The 20,625-nt window shown below is 43.6% G+C and overlaps 1 protein-coding gene across 8 annotated transcripts in view; it reads right to left on the bottom strand.

Annotated features, from left to right (window-relative positions):
• The window catches only part of SNCAIP (synuclein alpha interacting protein), a 666,776-nt gene that overhangs the window by 240,631 nt on the left and 405,520 nt on the right, over nucleotides 1-20,625 (bottom strand). For all 8 annotated transcript variants that reach the window (XM_069625574.1, XM_069625570.1, XM_069625572.1 and 5 more), the window contains one exon: nucleotides 8,134-8,206. In XM_069625574.1, the coding sequence (XP_069481675.1) occupies nucleotides 8,134-8,206 (73 nt within the window). The remainder of the gene's footprint in view (nucleotides 1-8,133; nucleotides 8,207-20,625) is intronic.

Here is a 20,625-nt window from a genome sequence, read left to right as displayed (position 1 = left end):
TCCTAAAGGATGGAACTAGACTGCTTTGAGGTTGGAGTCCAGACTGATTTGCATCTGTTTAGTCCCTCGCCGTTAGGATGCAGATGAGCCAAAATGGGGAGCAATTTATCACCTCTCAATATTATCAAGTCTCAAAAGTCCAGCCCGTCTTTAATGTCTATTTTGTCCCTTTAAGCATGCACAGGAGGGCTATCCTCTCATTCAGGTAGTGGAGTTTCAGAGGATTGTTTCGGACTGTACTTAGGATACCCTTAACAGAAACGAACAGGAACTAAGACTCTTAATACACTATTAATTGAAGAATTGGGGTTATGGAAGGGCTCTCTGTTGTGTGTTATTTTATTGAATAGTCAACTTCAGCAGCATATTTGGTGAGCTTTTCTTGATAGATGAATGGGAGCAGTGTGCCTGATCTGCTGCATCGACCACTTATGTCAGTTATGCCATTGAAATGACATTCCTTCAGCTTAAAATGAGGATCATGGGAGATGACTGATCAATGAATCTGAGTAAGTTAAATTCCAAATGATCTAACAGAGAGTGTGAAAAAGAGAGAGCGAGAGAGATAGAACAAGAGTGTTAGGGAGACAGGAGAACATTTTAGACAAAATTAAAGAGAAGAAACAAGAGACCAATATATTGAAGAGGACAACAAGGAAGATGCCACATAGCAGAGAGATAGTACACCACTATTCTTCTGTTCTCTGCAGAGAGGGGGTGGCTGAATCTTAAACTGAGGATTCTTGGAAACAACGTCAGGTTGAAGTAGTAAGTCTGTAAAAGGGGATACTAAGTTAAAACGTCCTAATGTTCTTAGTGCCAAGGTCCCATTCCTACTGTGGTTCACACACCGCCAGGGTCCCCACATCCAGGAAAGTGTTCTTTGATTCACTCAAAGCCTCACAGTGGTTTTAAGTTTTCTTGGTTTTGGAAGATAATCCCAAAGTCGGACAATCGTCCGGACTTTGGATGCACTCATACTGGGGAAAGACCTGTGGCTTTTTTGGCTTGATCACCTCTGGGTCTCTGCTTCTGCTCTTCTCACTGAAATCATAATAACTATTTGACATGCCGTCCTAACTGCCGCAGTCAGAAGGTTTCTACCTCCTTTTATATGTTGGCTCATCATTCATTGTTCTACTGAGAGCCGGGATGAGTGGACCACTTTCCCCATTATTGTGTTCATAGAATTAGTCCACACCTGATGGTCATGCCTCCTCCTATGTTTGGGGCCCCAGTTTTCATGTATATGCAGGTGGGTTTCCTACACATTTCATATGGACAGTTTCCTGGTCCGAGTGGTCCAAGGAATCAAGAAGCCTGTCTGCCATTTTAGATTCAGGAATCAGTGTCATGGCGGTCGGCAGTCAAAACTGAAAGCAAGTTTGCTCCCTTGCTGACAGCATCTCTGTGTGGAGCAGAAATGCTTGCTTTGTGTTGTTCTTTATTCAAACACGATCAGCACATGGACTATCAAACTGAATCTGAAGCAGGAACTAGATTTCTCACTTCGGTCTTACAAGTGAGGAACGCTTCACAGGGCTGCCCCGCCGCCCCAAGTGATGGGTGTACTAAAACATAGCATATAGTGGAATATAGCATACATTCACTAAAAATGGAGTATCCTGGATTAACGTGGGAGGGTTAAACTGGGAATCATACATAATTGTAACATAAAACAAACCCAATCCACTTGAGGGATACATTATGTACCTTTCCTGGAACGGGTGACTGCAAACTGGATCTTGGAAGGCTGGCTGAGGGGAGACTCTGGGATCTTTGGGGAATCCTCCAATTACTACCTCCAGAAGTCACATCACACAGCTGGTGGTTTCAGCTGACCCTTAGAGATGCCCTCTAGGCTTTCTCCAGAAGTCACTCTGCCACAAGTGTGATAAACCGTTTCAGAGAGAGTGATAGAAAGAAAAAGAATCCACAGGCGAGAAATAGAACACAAAAGAGATAGAAAGAGTATCAGTACGTGCTCTTGTGCATACTTTCTGGTTTGCTCAAACAAAGTTTAACACTCAACAGTGCAAACATGTACATTGCCTAACCCCTGGAGTAAAAGGCAGCGACAGGAGGAAAGGTAAGTGCGGAAATGGAAGGCGTTGGTCAGTCAGGGAACAGAAGGGGGGGTTGGGGAGAGGCAGGGTGCAGCGGGGGGGTGGAATGTCAGGGTTTCAGAGGTGTCCCACGGAAAATAATGGTGGGGATCCACAGGGGATGGAGAGAAGGAAGCAAGTGTGTTTCCACATGTGTGCATGTTTTTGTCAAAAATAGGTTCCACCGGTCACAACTGACGTGTCAATGATTGTTTGAGCTACAATGTTGTGTGGCAGCAGATGAGATCCTGTGTAAAGTAAAACTGAAAAGGAATAAGAAAGAATGTTTGGAAAAAAAGATAGGTGTAGCCGGAGCAGAAATGTGAGTGTTGATGTGAGAGGAAGCAAACCATTAGAGAAAACATGTGAGGGGAGGGGGGAGGCTAGGCAGAGGGGACAAGTTGAGAGGTGCAGAACCACAGTCATAAGCACGTACTGACCCTGATAGGAAGAGCCTACAGGTTGATGGGAGTGGCTGGATCCACTTACTGGTCTCTAGAAGGCTCACATCCCCCAACCACAAAGATGCAGGCATCTATTTAGGAGAGACTACATCCGAGAGAATAAATAATCCCAAACCCTATGTGGTGGCCTTTGTATTCAACCTATTAATTAGATTTATTTGCTCAATCCTTCGTTCTAACAACTTGGATTCCTCCAGATCTAAGGACTCGCTTCCCCTGGTCTTAGAAGGGGAGGATACCAACTCCCACTGTTGGGTAACAGATCAAATTCCATTGAGAACAGGCTCCTCTAATCCTAATCTACTATTGACAAGGGTTTTGAACCTGCAAGCATGCTGGCCAGCACTATGAAGACTGATGGAGAAACCACATTGTTTGCTCTTCCCTCTAATATCCAATCAGAGGGGCTTGTCAGAACCTGGGTCATTGTGTGTTTTTACATGACATAACTTAGAAAGGAAGTTATCGCATGACTTATTTATGTTTCTTTTAATCATTCAGAAATGGACAGGGAAGTACAGTAACTGTTCAATAATTTACATCAAGAAAAATCTGCTGTTTTCACTAGACAAAATCTGTCAGCAGATCATGATCCAAACCTCGCTTTACCGCAATTCATGACAATCATTATTGCATACGTATTGCCAAAGTGGAGGAACATTTCATTTTTGTCCACAGTGGAATTTCAGGACATATGCAGCAAGGAGAAATCCAGATTGATCCCACTGCTCATTGCAACACTGGCGGGATATCAGGTTCATAAGTTCAGGCAGCAAGGATGTGTCATGCGCTAATCCTGGCTCTAGACCAATTTGTTATCATGGTGCGCAGAAGCCCACTGGAGTTCCAAAATCAATCAGCATATTGTAAGAGGCATTTATTTGTTCTTCCAGCATGAGATGCTAATTAGAGTTCTAGAGCAAAACCGCTTTTTGAGAAGTTCCTTTCACAGGGGTTCCCCATTGGGAGGATCTTATTAGCTAAAGGCAATATTCATTGGGGCCTGGGTGGGAATGGATTTCAAACAGAGATCTGCATCCAGATTTAAAAAAAGAAGAACCGTATCCATAATGCCTGGAAAATGTTAAAGATGCCCACATAGGGACAGTGATTTCATGAAGACATGTTTGCCTTTTGTCCAAGTACAGGTAGAGGACGCCATGACAATGCTGCACCAGAAATGTATGTGAACCTTAAAATGGGTCATAATTGTAGGACTAGCAGCAGAGGCCTCAACAAAACTCTGGATAAAGGGATAGGTTATTTGAAACTAGGCATTAAAGTAACGCTTTGAGAATGGCTGTATTAGAATAAGGTAAGTACAGTGGTGACGAGACGATGTCTAAAATCTTCATCCCTGCAACAGGCTGTCTGCTATCTTGCATTGCAAACATGTGACTGAGAGAAAGAAACTATGTATAACTCCCCTATGGCCTGGACCACCTCTATGTGCCACTTATGCATTGGTTGTTTGTAGCAGACTCACGCATGAGCAAATATGCAGCACTTCAGGCAAGATGAGCAAGGTGGAGAAGAGGTAAAGGGGAGGGGAAGGGCAAGTGTGGTAGAGACATTGAAAAAAGCAAGAAACGCAAGAAAAAAAGAGGAATCTCTACAGCTTTGCTTTTAAAGTGAAGTAGGTTTTTCAAGACTCAGGAGAGAGCAACAGAGTTTGATAGGTGCAATGCCTGCACAGCAAAGCACTGACCTGCTGGACATTGCTTTGAGAAGCTTAGGGGTAAGGAGCAGGGAGCTTTAGGAGTGGGGAACCCTGGAAGGTGGGTCAACTGTGATGCAGTATTAAAGCTCAGCCAGGACTGAGAATGAATATCACTGTGGGTAATGATGAGGCTTTTACAGGGTATGGAAGTGTGTTCTGTGTTTCACTTTACTAATGTAGGAGGTATCATTCTGATTTGATGAAATTATGACCCTCTGGACTTCTAGAGCTGTACAGAAGTTTGCACATGGTTCTTCGGTTACACAGCCATTCCTCTGTGAAAAAATTATCCAAGTTAACTTGAAGAATTACTTGTCAAGAAGCGGTACTGCCAAGGTTTGCTTGAAATTATTCCCTACTATTTTGTGTCACTCTGATCCATCTCTTTAGTGCACTCAACTGGTTACAGAAAATAAGCATCCCCTGGAGGTGGCTCTCATCACAAACAGCTCATTTATTCTTCCTGTCTTATGGCCCCACATGGGTGCCTGCATGGAAGACAGCAGTCACCCATGATTTTGACCTCTACCCATAAAGGGTGAGTGGTGCCACCGTGTGCAGCTCTTAAGTCTTTAGTAAGGAAACTCCCAGGACCGCGAGGAAAGGTACTCGTTGTGAACTGCTCCTATTGCCCTTTATGCCACTATCGCTTAGTCATGCAACATGTGAAAAATGTTGAACAAATGGATACAATCCGATTGTGAAAGGTGTTTTGTGGCCTAAAGATATTTCAAGGCAACCACATTATTCAATCTGTGCCGTAAGTGATAGTCCATATGACTTTACCTGTTTTAAATGCAAAGGCATATCTATTCATCAGAGCCTTTTCAGTGCAGAAAATAAGACACAAACAACCATTTAAATAAGGAAGCAGCCAAGGGAACTAGAAATCAGTAAAACAAAATAGGAGTTTGGTTACAGAGGGGAATCAATCATTTAAAAAAAAACAAGCCAACACACAAGTGATGAATGATACAGAAAAGAACAAATGAAAAGACTGCTGGTCAAAGAACAGAACCAGGCAATCGTATCTCGGTCATGGGCATGGGTTCAGCTTCAGCATCAGCCACATTAGAGCATGCAAAGGCCTCTACAATGTTTAATGACTGACTGTGCTATGAATGAGAGAGACAGGGCAGGCGGGCTTTCAATGGGCAGAGGTGCTCTGCGGGGCAGACCTGAGCAGGTATTCAAGGTTGTTCCCTAGTTGGTTGATAAACTGGCTGGGTCCCATGGGGTGCAATCTGTCTCGGGAGGATAGCTCATGGGCAACGTGATCACCTTGGAAACAAAATGACACGGAGCAACACGGGTTCGATCCCCGGGTCCGCGCTTAGAAACCTCTGGGTATTAGGCACGTTAGAAATAACCAATCACATTACATCGTTTTTTCAAATTGCTATCAGGTATACAGGCTGCTTTGATAAAATTACAACCACCCTTTGCAATATGGGTTCTCCCTTCTAGTCCATCTGCAGAAATTTCAACAAATCCTGTGCAGGTGGGGCAAATCAGTGTGCAGCTTCTAACATGTTGAAACCCTATTCCGAGAGTCAAGCTCTAATATCAGATGTGTAAGACTCCTTTTTATTGGTTGTAACCTTTTTTTCTGTTCATATTATTTGATAACCTGTGCAGAGTTCCCATACCTCCACAAAGATTAGGACTATGCTCAGTCCGCTCTGTCTCACTCATGGCACAGTCAGACATGTGTGCAAGTGTCTGTTTTTGGATCCTTGTCAAATGTTTCTGGGCTTCACCAGAGGCAGTCTTGGGAATTCTAGAAACTTCGAATCATTCGGAATAGGTAATGGTGTGAACAATTGTTGTTGGGTTAGCTATGCAGCACATATTTGCCAAAAATGTTTGCATTTTATAAATATACACTATTAAAAAACGATGAGCAGAAACACAAGAATATAGTTGCAATATAGTTGAATGAAAAAGGTCACGGTAGCTTTCTGAAAATGGATCATGTTCATATAATGATTTTCATATATTGATTTTGCATATAAATATTCGTGGCCATGCAAATATCAGCAGTACACAGTATAAATTCCAGTAACATAAGAGTAGGAGGACAATATGTTATTTAACATAAGCAGAAGGGTATGGCATGTCTTGCGCTGCGGTTTGCATGGAGACCCTTTTCCGAATTTCGAAACTGTGACTGCAGGATGCACATAGATCTCTCAGCAAGCACTTAACTTGCTACAGGTTTTTAATAAAGCCTAAACATTTAAGGATTTGTAGGTTTGTCAAAAACAGGTGCTGCCAAATAGTGGTTTGTGGTGCTAAGACTTAGAATTGAACATAAACCACCATCATTCACAGCACTCGCAGGAAGGTGGACTGCAGACACCTAAAGCAGGATTCTTGGAAAAGTGTGCATTGATCCCGCAATGGACGTGTGCCGAGAACTACACTGCGCGAACCTGCACGGAGAATTTAATCTACGCGCTGTGCGTATTCATGGAATTGTTCACGCAATGTAACCGTATACGCAAGTCATAGCCGGAACGCCTGCGACACGCCACCACGCAAATCCAAAACAGCCAGAAACAGCTACCTGTGTGTGCCCCCCAGGCACACATACATGCACCCTGTAAACAGTGTTTGGGGTCCCTCGTAAGCAGGCCTGCATCTCGGGGACCCTGCACAGGGTCCGTCACAAATGTCAAATGCACCCCGACAATATGCACTCCGAAAAATAAGATCTGCATGCAAAACCCTGCAGTCAGTTCCTGCACCCCGATACACTGCATACGCTCACCCCTAAGTTAGATCGGAACCCTGGCTCCGTGCACGCACCCCCAAATCCGACATGCAATCCCACCTCTGTGCTGTAATTCCTATATACAAGTGCCTCTGTGCCTGCCTTCGGGTGGCTACATAAATACTTGTTATTCCGTGCATTTATGGGTGTGCGGTGGACTGCCTGCGAGCCGTCCCTTGTTTCGCATGTTCTTTCCCATTTGCAGTGTTCTACCCCCTTCCCAGCCCTTTGAGCAAGCCACGACCACACTCTGCATGGTGACTCGCGCATGGCACTCCACCGCTCGCAGTGGCATGCTGGGCCGCTGCGAAATCCACACAAGTCCAAGGAAAATCCTGTGCATTTGATTACATGGATCGACGAACGGATTTATGCATGCAGTCTGGCGTGCAAGATCACTATTTTCCGTGCATATAATTTCATGTATCGGCCCCATTGATGTCTTTTAATCAGTTTTGCAAGAACGAGTTAGGCAAGTCACTAATATGTTGCCGTTTTACAAGTTAGAATTGCAGCTGCAATCGATCAAGTATATATAATGTGGTGTAACACAGCGAATGAAAAAGTACAGCATGACTTCCACAAACTAGGCTATTTCCTCTTCCTCATAAAGAGGGGCGAGAGATTGTCCTTAAACGCACAGTGAAAAACAGTTGACGCACAGTTTTATCATGAGGAACAAAGGGCTGCCCAGCTGTTCCTCATCTGTACTGCATGAGTATTCGCTTATGCTAACTTTCTTTCATCGTAACTCATACAGTATGCCTTCCATTAGCTCCCGCCATCTTGTAGGTTCTAGGATGGGGTTTCAAGGGCTGGCAAATTATCAACCCCCTAAACTGCTCTTGCTTGCATGGGTAGCTGCAAAAGCATCCAACATTTTGCAATTGGCGCCTGCACGGCTAGGTCGTGTCACCAATGTTTTTTTTGTGTTCCAATAAGTTGTTGCACATGCTGTGGTTAGCAGCTACTGGGATAAACCGTACTGCTCGTTTGATTGTAGATTGCAGTGGTATTTCACAAGCAATTCAGGAACTGAAAAAAAAGACACACCCCAGTGATGCATACCTGATCTATCTTCATTCTGGGAATCACATCTTCGGCACAGCTCCGGGATTGTTTTAAGAGACGTTACTGAATACTGGTGGGGAGAAAGAAATTACAAAATTATACGGAGCTTGAAATAAAACAGGACATCTCATTAACAAAACACGACAATCCAGCGTGCTGTAAATACATCAAAATCAAACAATCATTGGCATAGCTATTAGATGTGGATTTTAAGTAGCCCTTGCATAGGAATGTTCGGTTACAGTACTCCCTCGCCACCCACTGTACACACGGGGTAGTGCAGTTTCGGATTTTAAGACTATGGGCCTCATTCCGAGTATGGCGGTAAGGGATAGCGACCACCGGTAACGAGACCGGTGGCAGTAATCCCTTACCGCCATACTCCGAGTTCCCTCTGCGCCCTCGCCCTTAACGCCTGCTTTGAGCAGGTGTTAAAGTCGAGGGCGCAAAGGGGCCTCCAAGCCAATAACGGTGACCGTAATGAACGGTCACCGTTATTTGCATCTTCCCCATTCCCATTGAGCCCTATGGGGGCTCATTTGGGAATGGGGAAGAGCCTTGGTGAATGGGGAATTACCTCCCCGCCAACCTTGGAATGGGGCGGTGATTCCGCCATCCACCAAGGCGCTGCCGGTCCGGGTACGGCGTCAACCAAGGCGTTAATAGCGCCATTGGTTAGCGCCATACTCGGAATGAGGCCCTATATGATGTGCATGTCAACCTTTCGCACCTGGACTGAGGAGAGAACTGTGGCACAGCAGGAATGCTGCGTCCCTCGCCTGCTGCTTTTCCCAGGGCATGGGCATGGCGTCTAGGCTCTCCTCTGCCCCCTGGAGAATGTATTCCCGTTACTCCATAATCTGTGCATTCTTTTGCAATGTCCTACTTCTCATGCAGAAGGATTCAAATAGCACCGTGTTTAAGGCAGGTTTCACTTCAACCTGTCAACTCACCCCTCTCCATATACATAAGAACAGTGGACGGATTAGTGGCTCAGCCACCAATTGAGCGCAAAAAGGCATGGACTACAGAATTCTTATCCCCCACTTTCCAGAAAAAGCTCTAATGCCCTCATCAAGCTGAGGGAAGGAATACATAAAACAAGAATGCCATATTGTTATGTTACTTGGAACCGGGAAAATAGCTAGTTGTGGTACTGACATATTTCAATCACAATGAAAAGTGTGTTGCATTAAATGTGTTGTAAATGCTTCTGTCTTTGATATACTAGCCAGTGCTTTACGTGGCATAAGACATTGAAGGAGACCCTAATGAGTAGCAAAACATAATTGGCAGTGGAGGCTGGTGTAATGACACCCATGGAATACATCTGCTTTGTAATAGTTTGTTTATTATGGAGCAGTATCTCTTATCTAATGTGCGGATGGGCCTTTAATCATCTTAACCAAACAGGCCCACCACTTAAGAAGGGAGTACACGGTTGTGTGTAAAGTAAGTTTATTGTATAATTATTCGGGGAGCAGTTAGATGGTACCGTAGGACCAAACAAACGCAAGTCTCAACAAACCACATCAGTTAACATCTTTTTTCAATTGTGTTTCAGCTTAACAGTGTATGAGTACAGCCTGTCACAAACAATATAAAAGAAGTACTACATAATATTACACATTTTATCAATGATCACAATAAAACCAATACAATTTAAATGTAAACATTTAGGAACTTGATTTAAGCATGTCTAAAATTTCGCTCAGAAAATTATGAAGTGTGGGACGGATAGATGCTCATCCTATCAATTGTTTGACCCCCATCATACATGAACAGTTTGTGCTTCGTCTTAGACGGCCTATTTACCAATTCCTCAACTGGCGAGTTGATTTCCCAGGGAACGCTCGTCATAGATTTTTTAAAGGAGACTAACGAGGGGACCGATTCCTATTGACAAATAATCTCCAAATCTTCGTACAAGGATTCAGGCACAGGGTCAACAATTTTAGCACAGGAGCTCAATTTTCTCCACAAATATCTGGACCTCAATGAAATCAATCCTAGTTCATACCTCAAAATTTAATATCTGGACCTCAATGAAATCAATCCTAGTTCATAACTCAAAATTTAATTAGGTAAGCTATGGAGGAGGTTCAAAGTCTTCTTTCAGATCGTACCCTGGATGGAATCAATAATGTCTCCCATGTCCAGCAATGAGAGATCTAGACCATACAGGTGTATTGGCTTCACCTTGGCACAGTAGAATTCAATTAAGGGCAGAAGAGAAAATCAGCAAATCGTAGAATAAATTATTTTTAGTTGCGAGACCAATGGTTTTGCTTTCAACTTTAATCGAGCACTAGTTTTGACCAAGGAATAGCTATTCTACAAGTGGTATCCCAGGTAGCGGGTTGTCAGAGCACTTTCAAGCCTTTGTTCTGCCTACCCAGCACATAGTTTTAGGGTTTGACTTGTTCGAGAACACCACTACCTTTGATTTAAAGACATTTACAAGCAGATTATTTTTGGTTGTGTAGATGAAAAGCATACCAAGCTTTCGCTGAAGGCCTATAGGTGTTCGATCAAATATAACAAGGTTGTCAGCAAAAGCCAACCAGTCGAGCTTCAAGTGACCCATTCTGACTGGAAAAGTATTCTCCTCACCCCACAGCCTGTCAATGCCGGATATGAAAGTAGCGGGGCCAGTACACACCCCCTGCTTAACTCCGACGTGGGACCTGACCGCTCCCGAAAGGGTCCCCTCTTTAGTGAGTCTCACTCTGAACAATGTATTTTTGTGGAGACTTTCAAGCAGAAGAACCAATTGTAGAGGGACTTGCCAACAGTTTCATCCACAAAACCATGTGGTTGACTCTGTCAAAGGCAGAACTCATATCCAAAGAGTCCATGTAGGCTAGGCCCTGGCAACCCCTCTTGATACGAGCCCTAAAATGGGCCAAAACTAATGCATTGCCATCTTTTATACATTTTAGCAACAGTTAAGACACTCCCAGATACTTTATTACAATCCAACCCACACATGCGATTAGACAAAACCCTCTTCAAAGAAATGCCATCTTTCTCCATGTCCTACATGTCCATTGGCCAGTTTTATGTTAACTATCATCTTCAGCTCATGGGTAGAACACACCTCTTCTTAGGATTCATTGTGGTGGGTCATGACATTATTTAGTAAAACATTTCTATGCAAATATTATTCGTTACTAGCAATAACTGGCCTACGCCATGTACCCCATAACTCTTGATTTGCACATGGTTCGCATGAATATTCCCAGCGATATGAGGAAGGCTGGGTAAATAATTTCCCTTTGAGTTAGTGATGCTATTTCATTCCCCAGGTAATTGGTTTCATTGGAAACCTCTACTCTAAATGCAAGACATTTTATCGCACATAGCACATCTGACAATGCAATTGAAACTCCTGGTTTCTCATTAGTTAGCCTTGGGCATTGGCTCACCCCATGTTTTACTGCTAGCCAAAACAAATAGTGAAACCCCTTCTGTCATTTATTTTTAAATGTTTTTATTGGCATTTAAGTTATACATTGATATTTCACTGCTCAGTTATCAATCTCTGCAGTATATATATTATCAATAAATAAACAATAAAACAAATAACTTTATGGTACCAGAAAACAGTCTTCACTATCGAGTTTGCTTATGTGGGCACCCAATCTGCTCCATTTGAAAGTTCTGGCGTTCAGGGTGTCTCTGGGGATTCGGGCCCTTAGTGTGGCAAATCAAGGTACTGTATTTTAAAAGCCCACCTCCCAGCAGGTTCAGACCATCATCTGATGGGTGAAACATGTCCCAGATTAGTGCCTTCCAGGCCTCATAAGCAGGACTGGAGTCCCCTCCCTCTTTAACCACTCCATCCCCCCATACCCTAGTTTCCGCCCACGTCCAATGTTCCAGTTCACTGTGCCATCTGGCGTATTGCGGGCCCCCCGCTGACTTCCACGCCATTGCAATGGCCCTTTTGGCTGGTACACACACCATGTCCATCAACTTAATTACATGTCTAATTTTGCTTATTCTTGGGTAGGCTCCCAGAAGGCTTTCTTTTGGTGGCTATTCGTACCGCGTTATTCCCGCCTGCCTGCAGGCCTGTTCTATCTTGACCCAGAAGTGTTGTATCTTCGGGCAGCCCAGAACATATGCATCATTCCCGCTCCCTCCGACCTACACCAGGGACACAGTGGATTCGTATTATTGCTGAATTTGGCTATTCTGGTCGGTGTCATATAAGTCCTATAGAGGACAGTCAGCTGAATCAACCTAAACTGAGCATTCCTTGACACTTCCCGGGGATATGCCAGGATCCTCTCCCATTCCTTCTCAGTAATATGGATTCCCAGGTCATTCTCCCACCACTGCTTCAGTGTGCCGCTTTTAGGGTTAGGTCTGTCTGTGATATGATTGTAGAGCCTGGACACAGGTTTCCATCCGTCCCCCAGATTGTGAAGTAGTGTTAGCATTGGTTCTGCCTCTGGCACCTCTGGCCACGCCGCCCATTTCCCTTTAGCCTCCTTCCAGATCATCTGTTACCATAAGAACGGACCATTGGGGAGGCCCTCTTTTTCCACCATGGTTTCAAATTCCCTGAAAACACCACCCTCATACGTGTCCCTCCAAGTGTAAATGCCACGTCTTTCCCACTGCTTCACAGTTATCAGGTGCTTTTTGTCTGTGCAGACATCTGCAGCAATTGGGGTCTCAGGGGAGTAAGGGTGTTCCCGGGCCAACAATTTCAGAGCCCTGTTCCAAACTCTTCTACCTAGCTGTACGATCATTGGGGCCTCCCCCAAGTACTGTGCAGGACCCACAGCACTTCCTTCAGGTGCGCCGGCACTACAAGCTGTTTTAAAAGCTTGGTTTCGGAGGTGTCCTCGTCTGTGGGCCACATGGCCACAAAGCTTAATTGTGCAGCCAGAAAATACCTCTTGAAATTGGAGTAGTTGGACCCCGCCCGCTTTGTATGGTAGCATAAGAGTGTGAAGGGATAATCAATGCCTGGCAGGTCCCCATATCAGTTCCCTCAGTAGTTTTTCCAGTAACCGGAAACATGATGCAGGAATGTAGTAGTGAACATTGTGAAGAAAGTATAGGAACCTTGGCAGTACTATCATCTTAATGATGGCAACCCTTCCCATCACCGACAGCGGGAGTTTGGACCAAAACCTCATGGACTTCCTGAGTCCTTGCACCGCTAGCATGGTGTTGCCCCTGTGTGTCTGCTCAGGTGTGTGCCAGATGTCCACCCCTAAGTATCTGAACATGTGTAGTTTGCATCGGAGCCCCACCTCCGGGAGATCCACCTCCCTTTTCCTTGCCAGCCACACCAGTGGGAATATGCACGCTTTCTTTGTGCTAAAGGATATCCCTGATATTTGCGCAAACCTCTCCAGTACATCTAGGATTACTGGTGCGTTTAGGTGTGGGTCCCGTAAGAACATTGTCTGCATATAAGGAGACAACATGTACACTCCTCCCACCCTGATGCCTGCATCAAAAAACAGTTTTCTGATATATATGGCTATTGGCTCTAGCCCCAGAACATTTAACATTGGTGACAGCGGGCAACCCTGTCTGGTGCCCCTTTGAATATTCCATTGTTATGATACCGTTTTACCAGTCCTCACCCTAGCCACTGGTGCCTCGTATAGTATTCTGATCCACCTAATGAAGTGATCAATCAATCCAAATTGCCTCAGGACCGAAACTAACCATTCCCAATATATGGAGTCAAATGCTTTTACGGCGTCCAAGGATACCACCGCATACGGCTCATGTGAGTCTTGCGTTTTGGCGATAATATGCTGCAGCCTGCATTGATTAACTACCGTATTTCGGCCCGGTATGAATACGTTCTGGTCCCAATGTACAATGGCCCCTATGACCTCCGATAAGCGCTTAGCTAATACAGTCATCACTATTTTGACGTCATAGTTTAGCATTGCTAATGGCCTGTAGGAACCACGCTCACTCGTAGGCTTCCCCGGTTTGGGTTTCCTGCAACAGGGCTATAAAGACCTTCTTTATCCTCAGGAAGGATCTAATCCTGTTCCTGTGCATATAAGTGCCCACCTATCTGACATTCCATGTCAACACCCCAACATTAGCCGCCATCTCTATTTGGTAGTACCCTGCTCTTACTGTCAAGTGCCCGCTGATTCATTACCCTAATTGCTGTGAATACTTCAAAACATTTCAAACAAGAACAAGTTAAACTTAACCAACTGCACCCAGCAGTTGCTTTAAATAGGCAACGCTCAGGTGCCCCCGCTAGTCTTGACCCATCCGGGACATCTTGCGCGGTTTGTGGTGCTTCAGCAACAGGTCAGCACCAGTCCTTTCACAGGGGGAGTACCTTCAGCCCAGGGCAGATGGCTCAGCAGTTCCCCTGTCCTACATGTAAATTTTGGCTTGGCTGTCGTTTGTTCCAGTGTCCTTCTGTTTCTGTCAGAGGCCGCCCTCCGTGCCCCAGCAGTATGGACTATGTTACTGCTACGTCGCCTTCCGCCATGTTGTTATGTTCCATCCACATGTTGGCCGCTGCTGGCGTCTCCAGGAAGACTGCTCTCCCTTTGTATATCACTTTTAATCTTGACGGGTACATCAGAATGTACTTGAGATTTAGCTGGCGCAGTCTGGCTGTCCCATCTGCCTTTTCCTGGCTTTCTGCAGCTACTCTGCCCTCAGCTTAGCTTGAGTAATCAGCAGCTCTTGTCTCCTTGTACGTACTCAGCTCCGGATGCGTCATCGCAGAGCCCGGCCCAGCCTCCTCGCGCCACAGCACCACCTGCCTTCTTGCCTGACCAGGCGTGCGAGTTCGGGGTCGGCATTCATCAGGTTTCTTGTCAGTGTTTGCTCCACTGGGTACAGGAACACTTGTTATGTGCCAACACTCCTTTCCCTGCACTTTATGCAACCATTGCCATGCATTTAAAGGATCTTTCCCAGGATCTGGACATGAGCTCTAGTCAAGCACGCCTTCACTCCATGAGCTCAGGCCACGCCCCCGAAACCCCTTCTGTCATGCACACATTCATCAGGAGATTAACTCTGCTGTCTGCAATTTTTTTCATATCATAACATTCCTTGCCAGTTTCTACAGCTGAGCTGACCGCAAAGGTTGTGAAATTAATTATTCACCGATTCCCTGGCTTCTAAAACCTCACAGAATCAGTTTCAAAGTTCACTTTGCAAAACAGCCCTGACTATCATGTTCTTGATTAATTTGTAAATAAGCCCACTATGTTTAGATGAATGAATTACCCATGCATTTGTCTTAATGTGCATGTATGTTTTTACATTTGGTGTGTTTAACATTCTACCTTTGTGAGCATGTGCAAGCTAATATGTATCAATTCGAGACCAGCGGTAACTCTAAAAGTAACATATTCCATCCATAATTACCTACACTCGATGAATACAAAATTGCAGCATCATACTCAGTTTGCTACCACCCCCAGTCATCAATACGGTGCACGCAACATGAACCACTCGTAATCATGGGGACCTTTCCTGACTACCCCAACATTTATAACTCCCACCACAACAATCTCACTCCACAATCTGGGACAAGGAGAAAGATCTCAATGTTGTGTTTTATTTAAAACAAAAAAAATCAAGAACTAAAGATGGTCCCCTAACATTCATTGCAGGGGAAGTCACCCACAATAATCCACATAAATATAGGCAGCTTGTCCACAGAAAAGAAGCCTGTCTGCTGTTGTCTCACATATATTTGCATTATACATTATCCAACATATTTGGCATAACTACACACACATATCATGATATATATAATGAAATATAAATGAGTATTCCCGATGAACATTCGATCTTTAATATCTGTGGATAGTAAAAACGAAATACTTAATTCTCTGTTTTAAATGACATAACTTGGAAGGACCAGTTCATTATAATTAATATGAGAAAAATGATTCTATTGTGCGCTCATCAAATGGTACCAGCAACCTATTGTGTCTAATGAGGAAGAGAAGTTCCTTAAATCACACACACTTTCGAAATAATGTTCATTACATGTGACAAATTGCATTGCAAGCATATGGGGATCTGAGCAACAGGTTTTACAACAGCACCATGAACATAAATGTGGGAAATTAGGTCAATTTTTCATGTAGAAATATTTGGAAATCACTACCAGGAAGAAGCTTTCATTTGTCACACATGCATGAGATTATAACATTGAAATGGAAGAATAATCCGAAAATTGATTTTAATTGTCAATAGGAGTCCACTTAAGGTACAATATTTCTATTTCTGTGCAAGTTTACTAGGAAAACTGATGGTTATTTTACTTTACAATATTTTCTTAGGAATGAAGGGGAGAAACTATCCTCTTTTCCTATTCCACTTTAAGGAGTAGAAAACTATTTGGGATTTTTATAAATGGAAACTATGGTTTTCACAGGTCATGCAGTCTTGTCAATCCTTGCAAATCTGTGAGGTATGTTGCATACTTTCCTTGCAAACCCAGATATAATGTATTCCTGTGAAAACAGAGGTAATTAATTAATAGACAAAAGACAAATATGCCCTGATTAATTACATAGGGCAATCTATTTTAAATATACTTTATCAAAGTTTAATCTACAGATTCAATCAACCCTTCAGTACCACAGTTTGTAAACAAAGTTCAGCCAAAACACTTTTAATTGCCATCTAGGATTCACTTAAATCTTGGGACATTTATCTAAAGGAACGGGGATCAGTGTACTCACTTTCTGCTTGTCTTTCAAAAGCCCCAGGACAGATAGGGCCATCAATCAGCTTCAGACAATACCACCAGGCATGCTCTTCCATTCAGTCTATCCACTGTGAAGGCACCATGAAACAAGACACAGACAACAGATTCAAAGTTCACACAAGCAATGGTTTATTAACTCAAATGTCAGGATGGTTGAAGGCCTAACTTGCCCTATCCTAAGGTGAGATTTCCCTACCTAAAGAAACTAAAGAAAGTCTGAGTCAGGAAGTTCAACCCTTGGAGGTTCCCTTCCCCAAGTTCAAGACAACAGAGTTCCAAAAATGGTCTCAGGTTTCCTTTCCCCAAGATTTCAGCTTGCCAACTTGTACTTAGTCTCAATCTCTAAATATTCAAAAGCAGTTCCAAGTAAACTTTACACTCCTTTTGGTTTCTTTACAGTTCATTCAGATTGCTTTCATCTGCTTCACTTCAGCAACCTCTTTTGGTATTCAAAAATAGGGTATCCCCAGGTCTAGGCACAGTTGACGGACCACATGGTCCACCCATTACAGGTCAAGCAACCAGGAACTCTAAGCATTCTAGCCAACACAGGTTCTTCTGTATCTTTACCTGTGTGATGATTCACACTCACTTGGCTTTTCCTTGCCAGCCTCTAGGCTTTACCACAATGTGGTCTTTTCTTTGCTAGTCTCTTGACTTTGCCACAACGTGTTTTCGCAAACAGTTCACTTTGTGGTGCCCTTGTTCCTTCAACACATTGCTTTCAGACTTGCTTTCCACTGTATTGCATACTGTTCGTGCTTTGCTTTCCATATACGGTACGTACATTTCACACAAACATATCCGTTCATAGCTATGCCTAAAGCTTTCATTTAATTCTGGATTCAATGATTTTGATTGTTTACTTTGATGCTCACAATTCATCTTGTCAAACCCATTGCTTTGGGTGTATTGCATCTTGTACATACTTTTACCTTCATTTGGCATCTATATTGGCAGCCCACAGAAGCACCCCGGTTCGAGTGCTCTTCCCTTTTCACTCACTGGTCCCTGGCATCTTCTCTGGGTGGCTGTTCTCTCTCTTTCTGCTCCGCCAACATGTTTTTCGCTGTCCGCCAGCCTTGCTCGCACTTCGTCTTCTCTCTGTGGATTGCCGGCAGCTCTGCTTTCTCCCCGCAGACGCTGCCGGTGACTCACAGCTTGCAGATCTCTTCTGTGTTTGCTGTTCCGGCTGTTGTTATCCGACAAATGAGGCTCCCACTTCTCTGGGTCTCTCATATTACGCCCAGACCTTGGCTCCACAGCTTCTTGGGGTTGCTTGCCGGCATGTTGGCTCTCCTGCAGGACACACCTTGGCTGCCTCCTAGTACTCGGGATTCTCCGTTTATGCCCACAATGATTGGCCTGGCCTATCTCCTGCTGGTCGCTCCCTTGCTGGTCGCCCCACCTTTTATACACTTGCAACCACTTGACTGGTTGCAACTGTGAGTTTACAGTTTCAATTGCCTGAACATAATTAGTGGAACACTCGAGACATGCCTGATGTTTATAACAGTCTACCGGCCCTTTCTGGTCTCAGTGCTAGAGTGGTGAAATGGCTTACTAGTGTGCATTACTCCGAGTCATCACTTCCACATCTCATTACTATGATGATTGGAAAGCAGGGAAATGAGGGGAGATGGTTTGCAACAGCCTAAACTGCTGGGTGAGGGTGAGGTTGGTTTTCATGAGGAAAAGGGGGATACCATGTCTCACCTGCAGATATACACTCCCCATTACCCAAGGACCCTTCACCCAGGTGATCCTCACTTGCATCTCCATCCCCAGGGTCAGGATCCAAAAGTGATGGCCTTTCCCTGGCCACTGGAGAAGAGGATCCAAGGGGAGTAGGTGAGAGGATACCCTCAGGGTTCTCACACCACCTGCTCCCAAAATTCCTCCCAGGAAATATGGTCCTGCCTTGGCAAAGGCTTCTCTGTTCAGTCCAAAGTGGGAAAAGGCCCTTTTGCAAAGGTTTTGCTCATCAGTACATCGAGTTGGAACCCCAACCACCTTTCATCTGTTGGATTATCCCCATTGCCTTTCTGTTTTCCTACATTCTCTCTTCTTTCCTATGTGTTTGAGATTAAATACCCATCAAACTCCACACATGCAGCATCAATTGGTGCAGCATTTTTGGATTGAACAGAGCCTGTGATAGGTTCCCTTCACTTACTCACACCCAATAAAGTTGCCCTTTTTAATTCCAATGCCCCAATTCATTCTCTGTGTCATAAGGTTAGGAGTTGTGTAAACTTCCTCGCAAGAATTAATGATTACATTGGACTGAAACATTTATTATTCTTATACATCCTGGCATGGACATAAGATGTTAATAAAGAATGATATATTCAGGTTTGCATGACTATTCTAAATCCAGAGACATCCTTTATGTTGTTGTAACGGCATGAATAACAAAACTGTTAGTATATGCACATTAATACATAATGCATACATTTTTGTGCACTCTTTATATGAATGTGATGTGTGTACTGAATTTGGATATCTTTATGTTTCAAATCGGATAAACAGTTCTGTTATAGCCGAAATCCAATTTCCCTGATCACTTTTAAATACATCATTTGGTGCACGTTCTTACTGTACATTTGTAGCTTGAATTACATGTGTCTCTTGTCCTTGGTTTTAACAGAGCCACAGACGCATTCTTCATGAGGCCTTATTGCTTTCCTGTGCTGGAGGTTAGGGACTGTGTAGACATCTGCTTATTCGAAGTTGTAATTACTGACTGTCAATGCATTCACCATTCTCTTACAGGGGAGAGGGAGATGGGGTTCATCTAAGCCTACAAAAATAGAATCATGACAACCCTGATTTTGGAATTCATTTTGACTTGTTATTCATATTTTGAAAACAGGCCTATTGTCTCTGTTGAACACAGTTGTGCCAATTAGCCATCTAATTATTTATCAAAGTGAACGAATGATGGGTCTGGAAATTCCGCTAAGGAAAGCCGACACTTGCAGAAACATAAAATTTTGGTAAAACAAAGTTCACGGCTTAGATTCAAAGAATGGAAAAGCTACAGGAGATATATTTTTCCCATTTACCAGGAATGTGCTATTTAAAACTTTTCTTTTACCAATATTGACATGTTGACAATATGTGTGTCTATCAATAGATAAATCATAATCTATCATGTTTATTATCAATCACATTAATGTCTATCATTGCCTCATAGAGGATACAAAAAATAAAGTTGCACTAGTCCCCTTTATGTTCCGTTTCATATGACAGCTGTGAAGGCATCATGAAGTAATTGGTATTGATATTGATATTTTATTTCTATCACGCTCGTACACAAGTGTATCAGAGCGCGAGACACAGACACAGACAACAGATTCAACTTTCTAATTGAAAGCTTTATTTTCTTAAAATGTCAGGATTGAGTAAGGTCTAATTTTTCCTATAATAAGGTGGGATTTCCCTACCTAAAGGAAACTAAGGATACTCTGCGTCAATGAGTTCAAATCAAAAATTGGCCTCTGTTCAAAACATATGCTTGCTCTCACATCTAACTGCATACAATGTGTAGGGATGTCAACAGCAAAAGAAACAGTGTTCAAAAATAAAGTTCTGAGATTCTTCCAGCTCTCAGCTTAGACTCAGCTTCCACTTCCCCAGGTTCAGAATAGTTTCACAAAGGACTCAGGGTTCCTTTCCCCAAGAGTTCCGCACAGATCACAAAGTCTGGGAGTTCCCTTCCCCAAAAGTTCTCTATAATT

Source organism: Ambystoma mexicanum, chromosome 6p (genome assembly GCF_040938575.1).
Source record: "Ambystoma mexicanum isolate Mex_15411 chromosome 6p, UKY_AmexF1_1, whole genome shotgun sequence".
In the NCBI taxonomy this organism is placed as follows: domain Eukaryota; kingdom Metazoa; phylum Chordata; class Amphibia; order Caudata; family Ambystomatidae; genus Ambystoma; species Ambystoma mexicanum.
Note: the sequence above shows the minus strand (reverse complement) of the source record. Positions and strands in the feature narration are given on the sequence as shown.